General features: G+C 47.6%; 1 protein-coding gene across 2 annotated transcripts in view; it reads right to left on the reverse strand.

Annotated features, from left to right (window-relative positions):
• Positions 1 to 22,083, reverse strand: part of ptprub (protein tyrosine phosphatase receptor type Ub) — a gene marked incomplete at its 5' end in the record, with an annotated part of 145,161 nt that overhangs the window by 56,065 nt on the left and 67,013 nt on the right. For both annotated transcript variants that reach the window (XM_080004954.1, XM_080004955.1), the window contains 5 exons: positions 669 to 962; positions 4,132 to 4,306; positions 7,837 to 7,952; positions 12,194 to 12,275; positions 19,514 to 19,785. In XM_080004954.1, the coding sequence (XP_079861080.1) occupies positions 669 to 962; positions 4,132 to 4,306; positions 7,837 to 7,952; positions 12,194 to 12,275; positions 19,514 to 19,785 (939 nt within the window). The remainder of the gene's footprint in view (positions 1 to 668; positions 963 to 4,131; positions 4,307 to 7,836; positions 7,953 to 12,193; positions 12,276 to 19,513; positions 19,786 to 22,083) is intronic.

Consider the following 22,083-nt stretch of genomic DNA (forward strand, 5'->3'; position numbering starts at 1 on the left):
AGAGATATTTTGCTGTGTACATACTTACGTCTCATAATAGTTAGTAATAGTAAGTGGTATCTCTTAAAAATAACTATTATACAATATCTATAACTTAAATACTTAACTAAATATAACATACTAAACTATAACTATGACTTACTATAACTATGATACAATAACTACAATACTAACAACTGTAACTTTTACAAAACAGTCAACGGACCCTCCTGTAGTTAAATGCTGCGCGGAGATGGCAGATGTTGCAACATGTTGTCATAGGTAGTTGTAATAGCCTTAGGCAAAACTTTGATTTTGCTAAATCGTTGCCTCTTCTTCCTAATTGCAATTCCTTTTATTAACCTCATTCCTTATTTCTAATTACTAACACTTGAGCACCCCCAACACCAAACTACATTCCGACCCAGAAGGGTCGGAAGGTCGGAAGCGCAGCATTTTGATCAGGGTCCAGCTTGTCAATACTGATATCCAACCTTGCAAATTAGGCAATTTGCTAGTAGCTCTAAATAGTTGGTCCAAACAATATGAAACTTTGCACTCAGGTCCATCCACTTTAAAAAGAAACGTTGCTCCATGATAATCGTAGCGGTGAGCCGCAGTACTACGCACCACATTCTCCAAAATGTAACGTGCCTCCTTCTGCTTTGCCACTCGGTGTGGATCCTCACCTGCACACTTTGTTCTGCTGACCAGCGGGGGTCCCGGCGGTCCGGTCCCCCCCTCGCCGGGCCGTGTCAGCAGGACGCTGATGTGGTACTCGGTGTCTGGATCCAGGTGCCACAGCTTGTAGGTGACCATGTTGACGCCGTGCACCTCAGACCACGGCGACTGGCTGGCGCGGTACTCGATCTCCTTCCGGATGATGGGTCCGTCCCCCAGGATGGAGTTGGCGTTGAGCTGGATGCTCAGGTAGGTGGAGCCGGCCCGTAGCAGCTGGGGCGGAGCGATGGGCGACGGTGGAGCTGCGAGGGGGAGACGAGGAGGGGTGTGTTTTTAAACTGCGTCAGAGCACACAGAGAACTTTATTTGTCCGCTGAGAGAGCCCAACGCGGAAAAGTCAAAGGTCAAATCACTCAAACAGCAGCCCGACCGCACCTATTAAGACAAAATAACTCCCCGGAATGTCAGGAAAGGAGCAAGTGAAAGACCAGCTGTGCGGAGAGCAGGCGGAATTCCATCTTTTCAAAACCAATAAATTAAACGCTGGATCTTTGATTCTCCGTCGCCAACTCCATGCCTCTTGTTCTTTTTCTTTTCCTCCAGATATTATGAAGTTGCGATGATGAAAGAGGAGCGCCCTGCACCACCGTGAAGTGAAGATTGCCAAAGCGAGGATTAATTTCAGAGCCCACCGGTTAAATGTCACTCACTGGCAGATCCGAGCCACTAAGCAATTACACAGGCAACTGTGTGGGGGAAAGAAGGGAATGCGGAAGAAAATGAGGACAAAGAGTGAGAGAAAGATCAGAGTTAGATCTGTGGCCGTGACTAATCCCTCATTCCTTCAGAGGCGCCTCTGTCTGTTATAGCTTTGCTCTGCGAGGGCTTTCCACGTTAGCAGCACCTCACCTCTGTTCCTCTTCCTGTGGGCTGCAAATCCCTGCCCCCACGCAAGAGATACAGATTTAAACAACCGGCAAGTCGCCAGTGGAGCGAATCCCACAGTAAATAACCCAAATATACTGTCAGGAGCCGTAGCACGGGTGGATACGATGGGCCGCTCCGCCCTCATGTTTGCGCTTGTTTTTATGAAGAAATTCCGAATTTGAGTTTCTTGTACGCTATTCGGTTTAATATTATAATATATCTATTTTTCTATTTGTATTCTTATCGCTTTATTATCGTTACCTATCTATCTAATGCAGTATCACAGAACCAGTACGAAGCATAAGACAGCTGTAGAGCAAGAAAAATACTCAAAATGTGTTATTTGTTACATTTACATTTACATTTAGTCATTTAGCAGACGCTTTTATCCAAAGCGACTTACAATTGTTCAAACACCGACGGACGCAGCCATCAGGAGCAATTAGGGGTTAATTGTCTTGCTCAAGGACACTACAGCATGCTAGCAGGAGGAGCCTGGGATCGAACCAGCAACCTTTAGATCACTAGACCACCAGCTCTACCGCCTGAGCCACCATCCCCACATACAGCGACCACCATCCTCCGTCTGAGGAATAAGGCCGCCACTCCAGCATGATTCCTTAACGCACGTCATCTGAAAATGAGTGAATCCGGCAAATAAAAAGGGTGATTAGGCGCCTCTTTTTTGGGGGCGGCGATATGAAGGCCTCGCTGTGGGCTCCATGGTAGTTCCAGCGGAAATGTTATGGAAATAGACGGCAGACTGGCAGTGGGTTGAGTCGTAGTAGACAAGTTAAACTGCCTCTGCATCTACTTTAGGAGCCCAATCGGCTGAGCTAAAAATAAAATCCTTGGCCTGATTTTTTATTTTTTATTTTTTGGTGGGGTGGCGGGGGGGAGTCAGAAAAACAACGAGAGACATGAATACAATAATAATACTACTTCCGCAGCGCCGGGGCCCCCTAGCCAGCGCGTGACTCTGAGAACGTTATGTGGGATTTCATGGCCTTCGATCAGGGCTTTCGCCGCGGCCGGGCTTCACTGACAGCTGCCTGCCTGAGAGCGGCTTTAGCAGCACCGCGACAAGCGCTCCGTCATACGCCCAAAGTATCACCACGCCGACCTAATCCATGCCTCTGCATCTACCGCGAGGATTAATATGGAGCCTTCACACAAACTCCGAGGCTCCGTCTCTTTCTCTCTCTCTCTCTCTCTCTCTCTCTCTCTCTCTCTCTCTCTCTTTCTGTCTCATCCCCCTTAAAAAAAATCAACAAAAAAAACAAAACCTTTTGAAGAAGTAATGGTAGGAGGGGCTGAGAGGAGAGGGGGAGAATGGGATTCTTCAATGTCCTGATTTTTTTTTTTCTGTCTTCCCCTAACCTCTCGGGGGTGGGGGGTTTGGGGCCTGAGTGTGCCTCCAAATCATCCCACTGAGCCGTGTCACCACAGGGCTGGGAGAGTGGTTGTCGGGCGGAGGGGTTGGAGCGATTAATGGGACCAAGGTCACCGTCATATGAGGGACGGACAAAGGAGGCCAAGGCGAGCGCAGCACTTTGGGGAGCGGTTCCTGGAGCCCCAGGTCAGCCCCGATCCCACGACCGGCATCATTCAAGGGTGTCCTGTGACTGGAAATGTGTCACAGGTGAAGGGGGAATGGAGCTGCAAATGAACCGACTATTTTTTTTTTTTACACCCTATATACCGATACCTATCATTTTTCCTGTGCATAGGATCACCGTTGTATTTTTAAATATTTTATAATGTATATTTTATAGGTTTTGCTATTTATGTTCTTGATTTTTGAAAAATGTGGCTATTTTTGTTTTTTTTCAAGACTGTTAGGCACCAATCCTCACCACGACAAATTCCAGTATAAGTTATATTTTAAATGTACTTGGTGGTAAACAGATTCTGATTCTGAATTCTGGATACATTGCAATTTACCCATTAAACGCTGAGAGAATATTATGTAGAAATGTATTAGTTCATTTTAAAGGGATCCTTCATTTTGGGGGGAGGGATTTGCTTTTTGTCTATCTTACCTGTATACAGACGAGAAGGTCATTACCAATGTCACCCCTGTGTGTCCAGTACAGAGGTGGCAACGGGGCTACATGCTAACTGTGTTAGCTCAATGGAGAGGTTCAGCGAGTCTAGCTCCTGTCTCCTTCCCCTGACTAACTAGACTAGAGTATCCCTTTTAGATAAGACTCAAGTTAATCCATATGTTAAAGCGGCAAAAGAATAATTGCAAGAAGGTATAAGTGGATTATCGTATTTCCTCAAATATAAACTGGCAGTCAAATAAAAACCAGGCCCCCAATAAATTCCTGGGGCGTGGTCTGCACAAACAGATAAAAGCCTGCCTCAAATACAGACCGGGAGAAAAACGCATTGGAGCCGCGGCGCCGCTCTCCGGGGCGTTTTAAGCTTTTTTTGTAAATTGTTAAAGGAGAATATTATGCCGCGGCTGGGTGAGAAATTAACAGAGAGAGAGAGAGAGAGAGAGCGAGAGAGAGAGAGAAAGAGAGAGAGAGACGCTACCTCTGACGATGAGCTCAGCAAAGTTGGAGACGCCAGAGCCTCTGGGCGACTGGGTGACGCAGCGGTACAGGTCGTGGTCCGCCTGCTGAACTGCGTCCAGCTGGAAGGAGGCCACGAAGCGCCGGTGACTCAGGTGCTTGACCGACGCCGTGGACGCCACGTCCCCGATTTTCCTCTGGAGAACGCACAAAGGAGTCAGAAAAACACACAGAGACACACGCACGCACACACACACGCACACACACACATCATGGTCCCCGAGCTGCACACCAGCACCAGGCTATTCCCCAGAGGAATCCATAGCTGTCCTCCTGATTTTTTTATTTTCCTGTAAATATCCCGTATTTTTAACCCTTTGAAAAAAAGTTGCCGCCGATCGCTGCTCCGCCGACTGCTGCACGATGCGCTGTGCACCCCCGCTCCCCGTTTATCCAAAAAACAACAACAATAGAAGTGTGTTTTTATTGTAGATATATTGACTGTCTTACCTCCCCTGTCGACGGTGTGTGCCACTAGGAGAGCAGTAGGGGAGACGCTGGGACGGGAAATTTCCCTTATTCTCAAATCCCAACGTTGACAGGTACGGAGGAGGCTTGGATTCGTTCAACACAGTTCGTCAAAATGAACGTTATCTAGCTCAGCGTTTATTGTGAGAGTGGAGCTGATTAAAAAAAGGGTGACAGTCCCAAATGGGTGCAATCGAATTAGGATGGCACGACCATCTCTCCGAATTAATTACGGAAAATGACAATCAGTCATGCTTCCATACAAACAAATGGAATCTTGTTAAAAGGATACTCGTGATGATGGGGGCAAATGACATCGCTGATGCCCCTAACTGGGAGATTAAGGCAGGCCATCAACGATAAGCAAGTTGAATTATATAAAAAATACACATTTCCGAGAGAGTGGAGACGAAGGCGGAGTCTTGTTGGGCGGCGAGGTTTCCGGAAACAGAACATTTTCCCATAGATAATATGATTTCCCATATCAGTCTGGTACCTTTGTTCCCCCCGTTAACCAGCACACCTTTCCGCCCGCCACGACTCCGCCCACTCCTCCGCCCACTCCTCCGCTCTATTAAGCCCATAGAATTGGGATTCGGGATGGGGTTTCCGATGCGGGTCACGCGGGGTCACACCGCGGGCATACGCGCGTCGCAGAGCGACGGGCTGCAAATGCATTTGGGAGGGGGCTCGGCTCGGTCCAGCTGCAGGGGGGGGCGGAGCGACGGGTGGCGCCGGGTTCACTGCTACAAATAAAGTCCAGCAGATTTCAACGTTATGCAAGTGAGCAGCGCCGGGCGATGGCCAACAGCTGGCCGTTTTCAAATGAAAAAAACCCTTTTACTATTGATGAAATAAGGAACTCGTCATTTTATGTTTCTCCCATGAGGACAATTCATTGTTTTCAGGGATGTATGGCAAGATTATTTACATAATTGGTTTTTTTTCGAGAGCTAAGTAAACAGCTCCACCACTTTAATTAAAAAAAGGAAATTACACACGGCACCATCTATCTATATGGTGTATATTAAATATGGAAAGGGAGAGAGGTTTGAAGTGTTTGGCGCAGCCACAACACAGCAGTCGATTTTGAGCCGACACGCCCCCACAGAGGGGGAGGGGGAGGGAGGGAGAGGGCGAGAGAGCGTCAGACCCCAGCCAGTGTTTGCCGGCGCCACTTAGAGGCGTTTCTCACATTGTTCCACACCGTTTCAAACGCCAGCAGAAGCCTCCAGACTAAACAGGCTGCCTGGCGGACCTCGAACCTGACATCGGTCTCGTGTTTAGTGTTTGGTGTTTCGGGCTGTTCTCTGTGTGAAAGTGTATCGCACAAAAAAAATATATATATATATATATATATATATTATATTTTTTTTCCTCTCTGCCGAGCCGAAACAGACTGCAACAACACGCGGACACCTCGGGCTCTGGCTGGGAAGCCGCGGCGCATCCCTGTGTTGTATGTCCAGGAGCCTCGGACCGCGCCAACCACGGGCCAAAGTTTGGCAAAACAAACACAGAAAGCCACTGATTATAGTAGAGAGACGGATCTTAGGACCAAACAAACCAAACTCAAACAATGAATCACCCGCCCCCCTTTCCCCGTGTCTCATCTAACAATGTCTCTTTTTTTCTTTTTGTTTTCTCCTCCGCTGTGTGGCCATTCCAGAGAGAGAGAGAGAGAGAGAGAGAACAGCGGGAGGGAAATCAGGATGAATCAAATAAGTAAAGAGTGCACTTGATGTTACGCAAACAATCTGGCTGCAGCTAATTGGTGAGGAAATGACAAAACGATCCGTTAATCTGGTGTGGAGTCTGCGTGCCAAGATTGGGGCTGCAGCTGGTGCGGTGGGCGGCAACACACGCTGCACCGGGAAAAAAAAAAAAAAAAAAAAGCAGCACAACAGGAAAACGGGGTAACAGAAAAACAACGGCGAGGGAGGGAGGGGCGGACTGATCTGAAACAAGCGGCTCGGGAGGACGGGAAGGAGAGGGGAGCGTGGGAAGGCGGAGAGACGGACAGGAGCGGGGAGTGATTTGGGCAGCGCAAAAGGCAAGTATACGGTTGGAGACACCTTGAGACCTTATTATATAGTGGGCGCCCGTATGGCTTCGCCGGCCAATTATCCAGAAGAAATCTGTCTTCACCGTCCTGTTGTGACCAAAATGCGGTCTTGGGTATTTCTTAAGCCGAGATTTTCGGCGTTTAGAGAGGCGGAAAGGGACAGGCCTCCATTATGTAAATTACACATCTCACAGATTTGAACAATACGGTGGCCGGCCCTATGGTCCATCCATAATTAACATACACTGTAGAGTGTTAAGTGGTTAAAAAAAAAAAAATAAAATAAATAAAAAAAAAAAATAGCTGCCGTGAGCTGTGAATGTGTGGCCGCCGGAGTAATTGGAGGGGGAGAAGTGAGGAATTAAAAAAAAAATCCGAGCCTTCACAGGCCAGTAAAGCCTCATCCCCGTCAACGAGTCCAAATAACAGAAGGGCTTTTTCACACCATGGATTGTTATTCCCACCAGAGCCCGACGCCGTGGCCCGTCTGACCTTCACCGCTTAAAAAGGAGATATCTATAACAGAGCGCCTGATTTCAATGAAGGTAAAAAGCAGTGAGGAAAGCAGCGAAACCATCAGATTTGAGACGCCTTCATGGCCTTTTTGCTTTTTCCCCACCGGCTGCGATATTTTTTGAGCGATATCTCAATATTGATTATTAGATCATATTTTGGGGATGACTACTGGCGTTTTAATGAGATATTTACCCACAAGAAACACATGGGAAATGATCATGAGGTGGTTTGCAGGTAAAGGCGTCGATTAGAAGAGCTTGAACAGTCTAGGGAGTTCCGAAGCCGCCCTAAAAGACAACATTTACATTAGGGACGAGCTCGGGAGGTAGAGCGGGTTGTTTAGTCGCCGGAGGGTTGCCGGTTCGATCCCTGGCTCCTCCCGGTAGCATGCGCCCTTGAGCAACCCCTCCGATGTCTGCGTTCACCGGTGTGTGTGCCTAATTGTACCGTAAAGCCGCATCGGACAAAAGCGTCCGCTAAGTAACCGCCACCCACGAAATCCTGACCCGCTGCCTTCCCCTTTTGAGAGGAAATAGCTTGCGCCCGGGGATGGTAAAGAACTCAACCCTTCACGGAGCGTCCGTCGTGCTCCTTCGATCCCACTCCCCAACCACTGACCTCCAGCAGGAACTTCTCGGCCTCGGACGCCCGGCCCGCGGCCACGCACTGGAAGGTGGCGTTCTGTCCGGCGTTGACCTCTTCGTCTCCGAGCCGGGAGAAGTGCGGGGCTTTATCTGCGAAAGGCGGGAAACCGGAGGGGAGGAAACAGGAGACAGAGAGAGAGAGAGAGAGAGAGAGAGAGAGAGAGAGAGAGAGAGAGAGAGAGAGAGAGAGGGGGCGATCAAAAAACGATCGTTCGCTTCCGACGGCGGCGTAAACAACAATATTATGACGGCGCTTTTGTTCATTTCAAACTTATAAACAGGGATTTGTTTGGCCCGCCGGCAGATTGCCGCGGAGACGAGGCGCGAGGCCGTTACGGCGATGACTTCGCATTATCAACCGGATGTCACCGGGCGCCATCATTCATGAGGGGCCTAATGCCTTCGCGGCTCGTCTCGGAGGCAATTTTTAAAATAGCGTTATACTCGAGTCATCTTTTATGGCAAGTTCCTTTTGGAAAACAACACGGAGAGAAAGGAAAAACTTGTGGCATTGTTCTTCAAAAGCAGAACAAAACAGCAAAGCATCGAGGCCGTCATCGGATGGGGCCGCGGGGGCCTCCGCGCTCCACTGTGCTCCCGGCGACGCCGTTCAGAGCTGCCCCGGACCTGGCGAGTCTCACCCTACTCCGTGATCCACAGCAGAGCGTTGAAGAATCCCGACTCCTGCCGGGGAAAAAGCTACGAGGGAAGCGGCGCCGGCTGTTCGGCGTGAAGAATGGGGAAGGGCGACCGGAGCCGTCAATCCCGGTGACGGACAGAAAGGCATGGGAGTCAGGGCGTCGGGGAGGAGCAGATGCTCCGGGGTCGCAAACCGACGCCTATTTGGTTGAGCGCTACATCGCGCCGCTGTTTGACACGGGGAGATGACAATTTGTTTACCTTGTTTGCGTTCGTGGGAGGGGGAAAGGATCCGCTTGTATTTGCACCCACAGGTGGCCGTGTCGCCTTTGAGTGACTCCGCCTTCTAAGGTTAATTCATAATTCATGTCTAACTAAGCGCCAAACACAAACAAACATGGAGCGACGCGTGAGTGGAGAAACACGGGGCCCACGGGCGGTTGGCAGGAGTCGCGGTGTTATACAGCTAAATGCGTCAGATCTTCTCCTCGGGACTCTTTAGCGTAATAAATATTTGATTCGACTGCAACACTGGTTTCGGAGTCAAAGACTAAGGCTCGGGAGAATAGAACTGAAATGTCAGCCCCCGCTCGGCGGTTTAACCAGAATTGGTGAGGAGGAGCTGGTTGCGGATGATTCCTACTTTGGAACACTTTCCTTTGAGTTTCTCTCCTCCTTCCGTCCCCCCTCCCACTGTGTGCCGCCAAGCAGCGCGGGCTGGCCATGTGCCACATCAGACAGAATGCCTAGGTCTTGATGAGACTCTTAATTATTTAATGGCCACGGTGGGAGCATGTAGAAGATGCCATCTGCTGTCTCGGGGAGCAATGGGAGGCTCTCTGGGCGGTAAATATATGGGTAAGAATCAATCTTCCAGCAAGCTCTTTTGGTTTAAAATGACGTTGCTGCCGGTGATTCAACTCAGCTGGATCCAAAAGCCTACAATATGGTTTCATGGTAAAAAAAATTAAAAAAAAAAAAAGAAAAGAAAGAAGCCAAGACTTTTATCTTTATTTTCACCATTAACAAGGAATTTGGAAAAATCCTTTGAGCTTGTGTCAGTTACAGTACATGAGTTACTTCAAAGCCAGGCGGACCATTAGTGTCAGGATTTCTCTCAGTGGATTGCGAGCCCAGCAGATCGCCAGGCTTAAGTTCACCCCCGCCAGCCCTAAGCATCTGCCTTAAAAAAATTTTTTTTTTGTGTATTTCTAAGGTTCTTTTTTTTTTTACTATCAAAATGTCAACATTTAAATGGGTAAAGTCTTATTTTATTGTGGAGCTGCATGCAGTGCATTGATTGCCTCTCTCTCTCTCTCTCTCTGTCTGTCTGTCTGTCTGTCTCTCTCTCTCTCTCGTCTGTGAATAGCCTCTCCTCTGCAGGATGTTTTAAATATCCCGTTGGGTTGGGTACCAAAACCCCGTCTCACTACGAAACCGGTTCCTACGCGATCGATATCTACCGGACCTAATTGCCACGCAGATTCGGATGCCTCCATATCCGGCCTCCAGTGCTCCGAAACCGCCACGCGCGCCTGCACTGACGTCATCGTCTGGAGCGCGCCGCTTGAGATCCTCTGCATGACGCGCCGCCGCTTTCCTCTCCCGTGCCACGCCCGTATGCTCGTCAATATGATTAGCCAATCAGATGAAAGACGTCTGATTCATTCAAACTCACTTTATTTGTTCCACATGCGAAAAGAATATGAAATGTAATGCAGGATAAATGGTGTTAGTTTATAAAAAAAAAATATATAGTATATATAACAATTATAATATTTATATATATATATATTTTTTTTTAAATTTGATTCTATATATATTTACAATTTTTTTTCTCGCAAAAATAATAATAATTAAAAAATAAATCCTTCTGATAAAGCGTTGAAGCCCTCAAAAACATTGTGTTTTTATTTTAGATGTATTTGATTGTAATAAATTTCCTTACTGTACGAAACAAAAACGCACCGTGCGTAACGGGGACACTCTCAGCATCACTCTCTCAACCCCATACTGTTCGTCAACCCTGAGGGTTGACGGCGTTTTGGCCCATAGAGCCTGTCGTGTACAGTGGCGGTCGGGAGGCTACCACTTCATCCAAGTATGCACCTCAAGGATGTTAGCGACCGTGTTTTACACAAGGTCCGCGGAGCTCCTGCACTTAAAGGAGTGGCTGATGCAGAAAAAAAACCCACAAGAAAGGTGCTACAAGGCGATGAGGAAAATGCCGGTGCAGCCGAACAAAAACCTTTATCCTGAAGCCATGATTTTTTTTTCTTTACCCTTTCCGTGCAGCGTGATGGAGAAACCCCGCCGCGCAAAGTGACATGTAATACTAACCCAGGCTGGAAGTACACCGCCAGCGGCCTCGATGGCGGCGATGTGCACGTGCGAGCCTGTCTTCGAATACTGTTTTGGTGCCATTGCGGACACTGGCTACTGGACGACCTGAATTCTTGGTCACGGATCCGTCGAGGTGCTGCAAACATTCCTGTAGGATTTCGGCCGACTCCTACTCAATACCTTCACGCTGTTCCCGGAGATTGTTCGCCCGTGCATTCACGCCGTGATCCTTTTTATTCCGACCGGGTGACGTTTTTTTTCCTCCAATCTCCTATCGGAATCTGGAGTTCTGCCAGAGCCCATCTGCTTCAAGGTTTGATGTGCCGTGCGATCAGAGGTGCCCCCTGGTTTTTTTTTTTTGTTTTTTTTTTAGAATTTGTAGCCTCTCTGATAGCTTTAAGGAGTCTCGCAATACTCGTGTGACCTCTGTTATTAACAAGGTGTTTTCACCCACGGAACTTGCGCTCACTGGATGTTTTTCTTCTTGTTTGGTCCACCTTTCTCCGTGAACTCTAAATGCGCGAAACTCCCGGGAGGGCAGCTGTTACCGAGATGCTGGAAGCATCGCATCTGGCAAAAAAAATACCATGGACAAAGTCTTTTAGATCGGTGTTTCTCAAATGGGGGTAAAAAAAAATTGTGTTAAGAAATATCGCTTATTATGTTAAAAAAAAACAAAAAAAAAACCACATAGGATGCACACATGTAATTCATGTTAATTTTCTTTTTTTTTTTTTTTCTCCCAATGCCAGTGAATGGGTGTACTCAGCTGAAAAAGAAAGATCTTAGAGGATACAGATAAAGATACACGGATAAAGATACACGACTAAAAAACAAAAGGTTTGACAACCACTGAATTAGATCACGCCGCTCCGCCCGTTGAAATGTTTAAACAACAACCACCATTGACCACCAACTGAACCTCTTGTCTGTCTTGTCCGCATGCTTTATGTGCTGAGTTGTTAATGTGATTCGGGCTCGCGATCATAAGATTGAGTACGTAACAAAGCGGTCACAAGTTCAACCTCAGTCCTTGTGTCCGTTACACGCGATACTGCGTTTGCTTTAAGGAGCAACGAGCGATGTTTAATTTCACTCGCATATTCGTTGCAGCATTTCTAAAATGGAAGGAGCTCATGACTTTGAAGGCAGGGGTCTCCCATCTGCAGAGCAGAGGGAGGTCGGGGTTCAGCTTTGGGCACGTTTGCCGGCGGAGCTCCTCAGGATTTCCCTCGGCGCTCGGTTTTTTTATTTATTCCTTTTGTTGTAAACTCTCTTTTTTTTTTTTTTTTTTCGTCCAGCATCCATTGTCGTCATTATGAATCATCTGATACAGAAGTGACACTTACAGCAGGGGTAGTTCAGCAGCATGATGTCGTCTATTGCGATGTAGCCTCGCCGTTCCCTGGATACCGTGGCCTCCACCAGAACCTGCAGAAAGGAAATCCATATGAGTGGGGAAAAGTCACCGAGACGATCACCACCGCGGCCGTGTTACATCACTGTGCAGTGAGGAGCCCATTACGGTTATCACCGTAAATACTACAATTAAACATATATATATTTTTGGTGTTTCATTTCTTTGCTGGGAAAGTTGCAGGAGTGATATGAAATACAAACACAATAATCATTGTTTAGTTATCATCGTCGACTGTCTTCCATCCTACGTTCCAGGACTTCCGGAGAATCAAAACTTTTTGGTTTGCTCCGCTCTTCACTTCAGCTACGCGAGGAAGAGGGAGTGCGTGTGTCCGATTATTATTAATTATTTCTAGGGCTGTAGCCGACTCCGAATGTTGTCAGTGGAATTGGATTCGGCTGCTCACTGCGAGTATTCAACTATCCAGCGGTGGGGAGGGGGGCACGCTTCTCACTTACAATACATTTATGAATCATCTCATCTATAATTTCCCATTGACATGTTATCTCTGTGCATTTTTTGAAGATTCCATCTCTTTTATCCTGTTACTGTAAGGCAAACTGACAAAAAAAAAAAAACAAAAAAAAACTATTTACTGTCGGTAAACTGCAAAACCCAAGGGGATGCTTTGCTTTTTTCGCCGCGGTAAGAAAAATCTCCTACCGTCACAGCCCCGGCGAGGAGTCAACAAGAGATGTAGGAGAAACATTAATGTTTAGGACTGGGGAGATGGATACGTTTGGCCCCTTTCCTCGGGCCCCTTCAAAAATAATGGCTTTATCAGGGAATGCACTGTCTCAGCCTGAGTCATGGGTCCTGTTGAGCATTCTAACGGCGGATACAGCCGGCACGGGGTCATGGCCCTGCAGGGAGGACGGTGCTACGTACCATCATGTGAAACAACCAGGTGCACGGGCGGTGGGCTCTCATCCAACCCAATCAATATCAAATCACCATCCCCAGTTATAGCGGCGGAGTTACGACACACCGGGGCGATATTTGTTTTTCCCCCGGCGCCAAGGACGGTTTTCCAACCTTGTGTTGGAAGTCAGTGGAGCTGGATTGAGCAATCCCTTGGCACAACCCTTCCACCAAAGGGCGACGAGTTTTCTTCCCGTCGCTGGCTTTTGAATTTCACCGAGGCTACAAAGTGGTTTCAATCCCCCCCGGCGGCTTTTCACCAAACGTTTGACATCTGAATGTCTGTGCGCGTAGGCAGACTGGAGCTCCACTCCATCGTCACTGAATGTTTTTATGCCAACAACCGCTAAAATACTTTTTACCCGCTTTGATTTTTTTTTAAATTTTATATATTTTTTACATAATACCGCTACGTTTCACAGGTTATCCGTCAGAACAATGTGCCTGGGCGTGCACACTCTATTTTACCGCGGCAACAACTCCATCTCTAGCACCTCTGCCACTGTGATTCTAGCCTTCCATGGCCGGCAAGAGGGAGGTAGACCACCTCCCTGGACCCGGGAGACAGCGGGACTGATTACAGCAACAGCAACCAGACGATGACCCTCGAACTACCTTTGCACACAGAGCTCAGCGGCAGAGGGAAGAGATTGGGGTCAGCTCAGATTCCCAGAGAGCGTCTTGGCATTAATATCCAGTTACGGTCGGGAAAAGTGGGGCGGGGGAAACGCAGTCGTGGTGAACCGAAAGGTTCAGGGGTAAAAGAGGGGAGGTAAAAAGGGGCAAAGAGGGGCCGGGCTCCGGCTGAACAACGTGACCGGGGGGCCCCGCTACGTCTACATCTGGCCGCTCCGCCGCGGCTCTGGGGATAACAACAGGGGGAAAATCCGGTGCCGGAGCCAAGTCTCCTGTTCCCGGCCAGACACGGCAGGAACTTGAGCTCAAGGGACTACATTAACATGTGTGCGTCTATTGGCGCGTTCCAAACAAAGCACAAGAACACTCTTCGGTACCCTGCCCTGGCGACGCCACCTGAGCAAGCACCGCCGCCTCATTAAAGAAAAAGTGCTGAAGTCCCACACGTGAACGCAGACGCTCTGAGGCGCTACGGACGAGAAGCAAATGCCTCGAAAAACTCCAAATGAAGGTGCCGTTAATCTCTGCCGAGCGAAGGCACTCAGTGAGAAATTGATTGCGGGTTAATGCTTAATTGTCGTAGCCATGAGGGGAGAAGGTTATTAAGAGGGAGACATCCAGAGCATTTGTTTCAATAAACAATCTTCCCCGGGTTTTATTGAAAGCCTCTCGCCGAATGATTCTTCCCGTATGCCTGTAGGTTAATTCTAATGAGTGGTGTCTCTACAGCGCACCCCCCCCCCCCCCGCCCCCCCCCCAAAAAAAAACCAGGGGAACAAACAGACGCATCCTCCCGGGCTGCGAGAATAAAAATGGCGTGCAGAGTGATTTATGGCGGAAATAAAGAGGCGCAATATTAGATGAGATTAAATCAATCTGTAACGCCGGACTTTAAGACGAGAGTAGTAACGTATCCAAATCGAGACGTAATTTATTTTTGCCATTAAAAACGCCGCCCGCGTCCATGGCTTCCACTTGAGGCGGGGAGACCATTAGGCGTGGGGACCTTGCGCTCGCCATTAGACGCAGCCGGCGAGAGATAATGGCTCCTGAAATACTCCGAGACAAAAGGTTGCATACTAAAGTAAATGTACCCAGCTGGAAAATGCCAAAGAATAGAAGTCAGTGTCTAAGAATGGCTGGGAGGCCGTGTCAAGAATCTCAAATTGTTCTCCGCTCGGCGAAACCCTTTTTAAATTTTTTTATTATTTTTTTTTATATCGCCGAAGGCTCTGCTCGGAGGTCTCTCAGCAGGGTGTGGTGGGAAAAATAAGAGAGATTATCAGACAAAGCTGAAACATACGTATTCTAATGAGTGTTCTCTTCCCCGAGACTTTGAAGTGCCGCCGTATTCCCCGACCCGCTGCTCTTCAAAGGAAGAGTCCTCTGTACGGAAAAACACCGGCACAATCAAAGCACTTTGAGGAAGTCCTGTCGACCGTGGCCTGACTCAGGGGGTGGAGGTGCACGGTGGGATTCCACTGTGTTTCTACCGACGTTCTCCTACATCACCGATAATTGCATCCTCGCTTATCAACCCATAACTATTCTGGGACCTTGCCGATGGAGCGTGGTCGGAGCGCGGTTTGAGGGCCAAGCCGTGTTTTCTGCGGCTAAACCCTTAATAGCTTGAAAGAGAAGATATTGAATGTAGGAGAAGGGAGAGGAACCCAGAAGTGGTTGTCGAGAGATATTGGAAAAAGACAAGAACGGAGAGAGAGAGAGAGCAAGAGAGGGAGATAGAGAGGGCGAGAGACGGGTGGAGGCCTGTGAGAGGGGCGCAGACAGGGAAGCACATCCAGCTCAAGTCTTGCGAGGGCCTGATAACATCTTTAATATTTGATGACGAGACTTCCTGGCTATCGTGGAAGCTTTGACCAATAAAAGGTTGGAGAAATACGGCGGCCTCCGTCTGGACAGAACTCAAGGTGATCCCACCACCTTCGATTTCCCCCCCCCCCCCCCCCCCTCCAGCTCTATTCTCCCCCGCCCGTCGATGTGTAAACCACAATTTAAGAAAGGGTGATGCGGGACATTATATCGAGCGTAATCACAAAAACAGCCCAACGTGAGAGTTCCGGGCACCGACATGGATATGAATGTTAAAACCCTCATTGCAAAGAACGTGAAATGGGAGCAAATTTTTTTTGTACACATCTGAGGCAGATACAGAAACAAAAAGGTAGTGAGTCGATTCGGGTTTTCGGTGTATGAATCCCCTTCGGTCGAGTCATTCTCTGAGAATGTCTCGTTTTTCCTTTTAAATGACATTTTGCATTCCACAACAAACTGGCTTTGAAGAAGTTATTATCTCTGCATCTACACAAAGCAAACAACTGTGCTTAAGTAATCCTGTGCTGTACCAAAACAATGAGCTATTTCTTTTACCAGAGGTTCTATTTATATATATATAAACATACATACATATAATAAATGTATTGTATATTATATATTTATATAATGTATAATATATATACAGATAATGTATTTATATTCTATACTGTATAGACATACAGTGTATATAATATATATACACTATATATAATATATATGATATTATTATACAGTAAATATTTCTAATATATATACACATACATTAATATATATATATACATACTATATAATACGTAATATTATATAATTGAACCTTTATTAATTTATTTCTACTTTTATATTTATATATGTTGGCTGAGCTCTTTTACAGCAATGCTCTGTTTGACATAGAAAACACTTGAGCACATATCAACAGTACAAAATAAAGCATGTTTAAAAACAATTACAGCGACAATTAAACTCCCCGCTCTACACGAAACATTTAAATTCTACGAGCAGCAGGAGCCATTACTAATGCACTTTTATTTTTTTAATGCCCCGGTTGGTACAACTGTTTCCTTCTGGATAAGGATTAATCTCATCTCAACGTGCTGTGTCTAGAAGCTCAGCGTGTTGTGGCTTGGATACACCGTGTTTTCCACGAGAAGTGATTGTTTTTTTTTTCCACCTGCGCCTTGAAACCACTTCAGAGAGTTTATTATGAACTTGTTTTGTTCGAGTCAAGGTCCCGGAGGTGGAGCAGCATCCTTCCACGGGCTGGCTGCTTCTGTTTTGGTCGGCTCGGTTACTAATAAAACCACCACGGGAAGCACCGCGGTTTTAAACACGAGCCCAGCGACTCATGCCGTCCTTTCTTTCTTTCTTTCGTCCTTTCTTTCTTTCTTTCTTTCTTTCTTTCGTCCTTTCTTTCCTTCTTTCTTTCCCCAACCGCGGCCTTTGTTGCGCGGGTCGCCGCCGTGCGAGAAACGCCTGGCCTTTCTTCTCATCCTCCATGAATGGGAGTTTTAAATGGCGACGAAGGGATTAGCAATGTAAACTGTGTTATGAGAGCGACTTTGCCGGGGCAGATTGCTTTGTCTTTCTGTGGCGAGAAGGGGCGCATTAGCATGGGGTCACCTGAACTGATAGTGAGAGGTGGAATGAGAGAAGAAGAGAATGGGGAATTGAAACGGCGCTCCTATACTTAACCGCGAGAGGAGATGGGGAAGGAGACATTATGTATTACAGTGTCAGGAGCTGCCAACTAAATCCCCATTATCTCGGAAGCACATCTAATCCAATAAATTTTACTGCCATGTTTTTTTTCCCCCTCAGAAAAAGAGATTAGCAGTTAGCGTTTAAACAGTTAAAGCAATTCTATTAAAAGGCACTATTGTCAAATGGCATTTTCCAGTGTTCGCTCTCATCCTTTTCTCCTGCAGTGTTTGTGGAGTAATTCAGCTCCTCCTCGTAAGCTCATTAAAACCTTCTCCTCCTCCTCCTCCTCGTCCTCCTCCTCCTCCTCATCCTCGGTAAAGCCTCTCCTTGGCGGCATCGTTACAATGCTGACTCACATATTAGCCATCGCTGTTTCCTGAGCCGCAAATAAGCTGATAAGAATAGGAAATATGCATTGCTAACATGAGACAAAGAAGCAGGACATGAAAAGCATGCCAATAAAAGCGACCGAAAAACAACAAAAAAAGAAAAAAAAGAAAAAGGCAGACGGCTCATTAAAAGCTGAATAAAATAAGCGATCCATCTTAGTTTCGGTTAATGCAGCGACCAATATGTCCGTCAGCCGCCAGCCATCAACTGTTTTTTCCAATTCCAACGCATTTAAAAGCGGCACCTTAAAATCTCCACTGTAAAAAAGCCCTGATATGCGATGAAGGACGGGACGGGACCCTGTTTATTGCTACGTAGGACGCGGCCATGCTGCTTTTAAGCGCTGCTTATCAAATAATATGGCACCAAACTGCCAAGAACATCATTAGGTTTAAAAGTGAGTTGATAGTGACGCCTGACTCAGAGCTGGGGCCCCTCTCTCTCTCTCTCTCTCTCTCTCTCTCTCTCTCTCTCTCTCTCTCTCTCATAAGGAGCCGAGCCGCCGTGATTGCCGATGGCATTGATCAGCGGAGCTTCCCATCCCCGGCCCCGTGCCGACATCCCCGCCCCGACGGACCTCAAAGCAAATAGAAGGCTGAGGGGAAATCAGCGGGTCGTCAATTTTTGTTCATTACAAGACGCCGCGCGATGACAACTCGGCCGCGCCAGTCCCCGTTCCTTCCACCCCCTTTCCACGCACATCACTGTCGGATCCGGCTCTGACAGCGGGAAACAACGTCACCGCACCTCCGCCCTCTGTTTGTACAATGCGGGAATTTATTATTTACATAGTGAAGGTCAGATCTCGCGGAGTGAAATGGAAGTTAATTAAGTTGGAGGGATTGACAGTTCTTGATAAACAGCAAACTACTCAACTTAATTGCTTTTTGACAGCTTTGCAGAGTTTGCAGAAAAAATAAAAAAATAAATTGAATTTATAGATGGAGATCCCCTGTGTCCACCTCCGGCCGCGACGTTCGTCGACCCACAGTGCGGCGCGGTGTTTATTCGGCTACGTTTCTTACAGTGTGTGTCATCAGTCATTCCTGCAGAGAGGCGGCGCGAACACGGCCGACAATTATAAGGGAATCGATGGGAAATAAACCGAGAAAAAAAAAGGCAAGTCATTAACAAGGCGCGCAGCCAGAGTTAACATGCACATCAAAGCTACAAAGCTCTGGAGTGCGATCTTTACAGCTGCACTGATCAACGCTCTCAGCAGCCGACACAGTACTTCAGTTCATCTTCATTATTTCACTGAGCAATGACTTGTAGCCCTGAAAACCTCAGATGACAAACACCGCCCGTGCTATGACTGTAATAAATCATGCAATGTAAGGTAAAAACACTGCGATAAGTTCATCGAAGCCATCCGTTATTAGCGGTTTCCATACTGTTATACATATTATTTTTATTATTATTTTTATTATTATTCCTCATGTACCAAAATATTAAACTATACTCATATTTACAGTATAAATATATTTATACCCAGCCCCAGTACTTGCATCCTTACAATCACTTAGCCTCTCCAACAGCCTTTTTGTGGGTTTTTCATGTTTATCCGGTGCATACAGCACATTTTGTACATTAAATTTTTATAGTGCTTCTGTTTTTTTTTTTTGAGGACTGCAAAGCATTCCTTTTCGATGGCGCTGTCTGTCTGCACTTAAAATGCACCAACTATTATCACGGCTCTCGTCCGTAAAAATATCCTTGGGCCCGATAAACAGACTGTGATATTTAAAGAGGTATAGTGTAGTTGTCCTACCTGGTATTCATTGGGCCAGAAGGTGCTGACGGCAAGCTCCACCTGGTGCCACTGTTTGCCGTGGGAGCTGGACGTGTTCCACACCGCGCCGCCCAGCGGGCCCCCGTTGACGCGCACGTAGGCCCTGAGGGCCCCGGGGCTGTGGCCGTCGCGGCTGTACAGGAAGTAGCTGAACTGGACGCAGTGGGTGTCGTTCTCACTTAGCGTCTGGAGCAGGAGCTGGGCGCGATGCCCCGCGGCATGCTGGGAGGAGTTTACCAGCATGTAGGATCCTGGAGGGACGAGAAAGAGGGAAATATCACACCAGGGGTAAACAGCGCCAAAGAACAAATTATCACGGGGCCACAGCAGCAGAAACCCGGGGAACTGTTTGTGTTTTTCCCTGTGTAGACTTTTTTTTAATCTTTTTTTTTTACCGAAAATTTCCCGTTTCAATTTGAAAAGCAATTCCGCTGAAAAATACATAGAACAACTCTACTACATTGAATCACAGTGAAAAACGTCCCCGAAAGAGAGCCAGCTTTGCCAAAACTACGACAGTTTTTTTACAAATGGGTTTAACCCTAAAAGTTAGGTAACCGCAGCGTGTGAATATGTTTAGGTAAACAATACACCGCATCCCTACACACGGAGGAATTCTGCGGTGGGGTTTCCGAAACGGGCTTTCGATTGGAGAGATTTCTCCGAAGCCATGGGGTCGCTGTTGGAAAACCCTCCACTTTCAGCCATTTTCAGGCGGGGAGATTAACACAGAAGAACGGACGCAAATGAAACTCCTTTACGGCACGTCGCCGGCGCTCTGCGGGCGGACGGTCGATCCGGCGAGGACGGCCGAGGTAGTCAGGCGGATGGAGAGAGGCGGGGGAGGAGGAGGAGGGGGGGGGGGGGGGGGGGGGGAGAGCAGACTCCCAACACCCCCTCCCCTCCGCGAGCTCTCCTCTTCCTCCCTGCAAGGTGACGCCGAGGACTGACGCGGGGTTTCCAACCGAGGGAAAAAAAAAAAACACAAACAAGCTCATCTAATCAGAACGATATAACCCTGTTACCCCCCTCGCCTCGCATCTGTCCTGCCCCGGAGTCGCTGCCGGCTAACGTGATTAGCAGAAACAATCCTGAGGGACCCCCCACCCCCGCACCCGCACGAAACTACTGCCGTGCCTCCCGACTCAAAGGTCTTTCTGTCCTCCGTCTGAAACGATCCGGGGAGAGACCCGACGGCGGCCGCGCCCTCGGTGCCAGGTGTCCTGGCGGCGTCGCCCGCCCCCCTCCCCCGCCCCCTCCCGGAGACCCGGCGCAACGGAGATCATATCCTTTCATGGAGAGCGCGGCCTGTACCTTTAAATTACCAAGTTTCCTCTTTTGAGGCTCCCCGGGCTCCCGCAACTCCATGGGAAAAAAAAATAATAATAAATAAATAATAAAGGCTTCTATTCCGTATTGATGTGATAGGAGCACAAAGCCGCGGGCAAAAAAAAAAACAACAAAGAAACAAAAATGTTTTTCATCTTTCGAGGGTTTTATCTTCATCCCACATTCACATTTTGTAGCATTGACGCCGTAACACGGAAGCTAATCAAATGACTACGAAGAAAACACCAATTACCTTTTTATAACAGATACAAGAGAAGAGCCCCGTAAATGATAAAGCCGAGTGCTTTATAGAACCGAGACGAGGCGTTGGGCAGGGTAGCGGTAAGCCGAGGAACTTTTGAAAGAGCCGGGCGGCCATTACCCCCGGTGGGCGCCTTCGCCAAGGAGCCCCGGTGGCCCCCTCGGCCCCAGTGTCAAAAGGCCTTGATTTGTGTTTCTTCCGGGACGGAGATCCGTGCGCTCTCACGGCGCATTCCTTAATTAGATCTTTCAGGAGCCCTCTCCCTGCTCCTGTACTCTGGCCTCCCCATAGGTCTCATAAAAATACGAGCGCGGGGCAGGGAGGGTTGGAACGACGGGGTCCTGGGTGATCCCCCTCCCCCTTCCCCGGTTGGCTGGGCCCGAGTTTTATGTCAGCGTTTCTGTTGACTCTGCAGCCTCACACGGTGTGAAGTGGGCGAGGCACATAAAGCGCTCGCCGCGTCGCACCTTTAACCTCCATTAAGATTCAAATGACAAAGACACCTGAAGACATATATTCGATAGGGGAGTGCGCATGACGCCATTGCCGTGTATGAAAATAGAAAAAAGTGTCCATGAATTAAATATGGTGACAGATTAAAAGGGGGTCCAGGGAAAAAATTCTGATCCCTCAATCCCTCACAGCCCGATATATCACTCAAAAAAAAAATAGCCATGCCTAAACTCACAGTTAATCACAATGGGAATCGGGATCCGTTTATTCTGCCGAGTACATTTTTTCATATATGTGCATATTATGCAAAGGAAGCGGTCGTGGTAAAGATTTGTTTACAGACGATCGGCATCAAAAGCTTGACCGAAAAAGACTGAAAAATAAAACAAAAATAGCCGAACGTATAAAAAAAATTTAAAATACAAAGAAAATAGCCAAATAAAAAAAGGTATATGCACAGGATAAGTTAGGTTAAAGTTAAGGAATAGCTGCTGGGGCTAAGTGG

The sequence above is a fragment of the Zeus faber genome (genome assembly GCF_960531495.2).
Source record: "Zeus faber genome assembly, chromosome: 8".
NCBI classification, from domain to species: domain Eukaryota; kingdom Metazoa; phylum Chordata; class Actinopteri; order Zeiformes; family Zeidae; genus Zeus; species Zeus faber.